We start from the raw sequence: 1,067 nt of genomic DNA, 5'->3' as shown, positions 1-1,067 counted from the left end.
TATTTTTTTCCTAATAATTATAGAATAGGTATAGTTTACCAATACTGTGTAATTATAAATTATTATTATAATTATTTTTTTTATTTTTATTGAAAGCAAGAGGGGAATTTATTATTCTGTAAATATGACTGAATTCCAAATCATGACAATAACATTCATTGCCTAGTTGATACCCACTACATTTCCTTACATTTATTTGTTTATTTTCAAATTGAATGTTATGAAGGAATATTTACATACATACCCTTAATTCTTATGTATTTGCATATTTAACATCTAAACTTGAATTTATTACATACAAAACACCTTATCTATCCATAAAAAGGTGTATTACACTTTTAAGTTAAAAAGATAGTATATTTCACGTTATATGAAAGATTTGAGTGCTATAAATGTAAAATACCAAATTTTAGGTGTTAATATGTAAATATATATGAATTGGTTGGTAGGTATGTAAATGCCCATTTTATAAATAACCTCACTCATATTATGTAGCATCGCTTCTGGGCAGCGTTATTATGATCTACGAATTAGAAGCCGACTCCATGACCCCCACTACCCCGTCCGACCATCCACGGCGGCCACCCTCCTGCTGGAACAACGACGAAGACTCATCCGCCTCTCCCACTGCATCCAGCCAACTCGTTAGGCTCATGTGCAGCTTCGGCGGCCGCATCCTTCCTCGCCCCCACGACCACCAACTTCGCTACGTCGGCGGCGACACCCGCATCATCGCCATCCCTCGCTCCGCATCCTTCGCAACCCTCCTCTCCAAGCTCAGCAAAATAGCAGGTTCCGCTGTCCCCGCCGACCAACTCACTATCAAGTACCAGCTCCCCAACGAAGACCTCGAAGCTCTCATCTCCCTCACCTCTGACGAGGACGTCGAGAACATGATGGACGAATACGATCGCCTTTTCGCTTTCCGAACCCCTCGTCTCCGCCTCTTTCTCTTCCATCCCGCTGCCGATTCCTCCGGTGCGTTTGGCTCTATCCTCGAAGGTTCCGGCAGCTCCAAGCACCAGGACTGGTTTCTCGACGCTCTCATTGGTTCTGGCTCGGCGGGC

The 1,067-nt window shown here is 42.7% G+C and overlaps 1 protein-coding gene across 1 annotated transcript; it reads left to right on the top strand.

Annotated features, from left to right (window-relative positions):
- Positions 1–409: 409 nt before the first annotated feature.
- On the top strand, positions 410–1,064 carry LOC110032264 (the record flags this gene model as incomplete). Its single annotated transcript, XM_020735837.1, has 1 exon — positions 410–1,064. A coding segment is annotated over exon 1 (546 nt), but the record flags the coding sequence as incomplete, so codon positions are not given.
- Positions 1,065–1,067: the final 3 nt, after the last annotated feature.

Source organism: Phalaenopsis equestris, unplaced genomic scaffold (assembly GCF_001263595.1).
Source record: "Phalaenopsis equestris unplaced genomic scaffold, ASM126359v1 Scaffold000902, whole genome shotgun sequence".
Lineage (NCBI taxonomy): Eukaryota > Viridiplantae > Streptophyta > Magnoliopsida > Asparagales > Orchidaceae > Phalaenopsis > Phalaenopsis equestris.
This window is presented reverse-complemented; position numbering and strand designations above follow the sequence as displayed.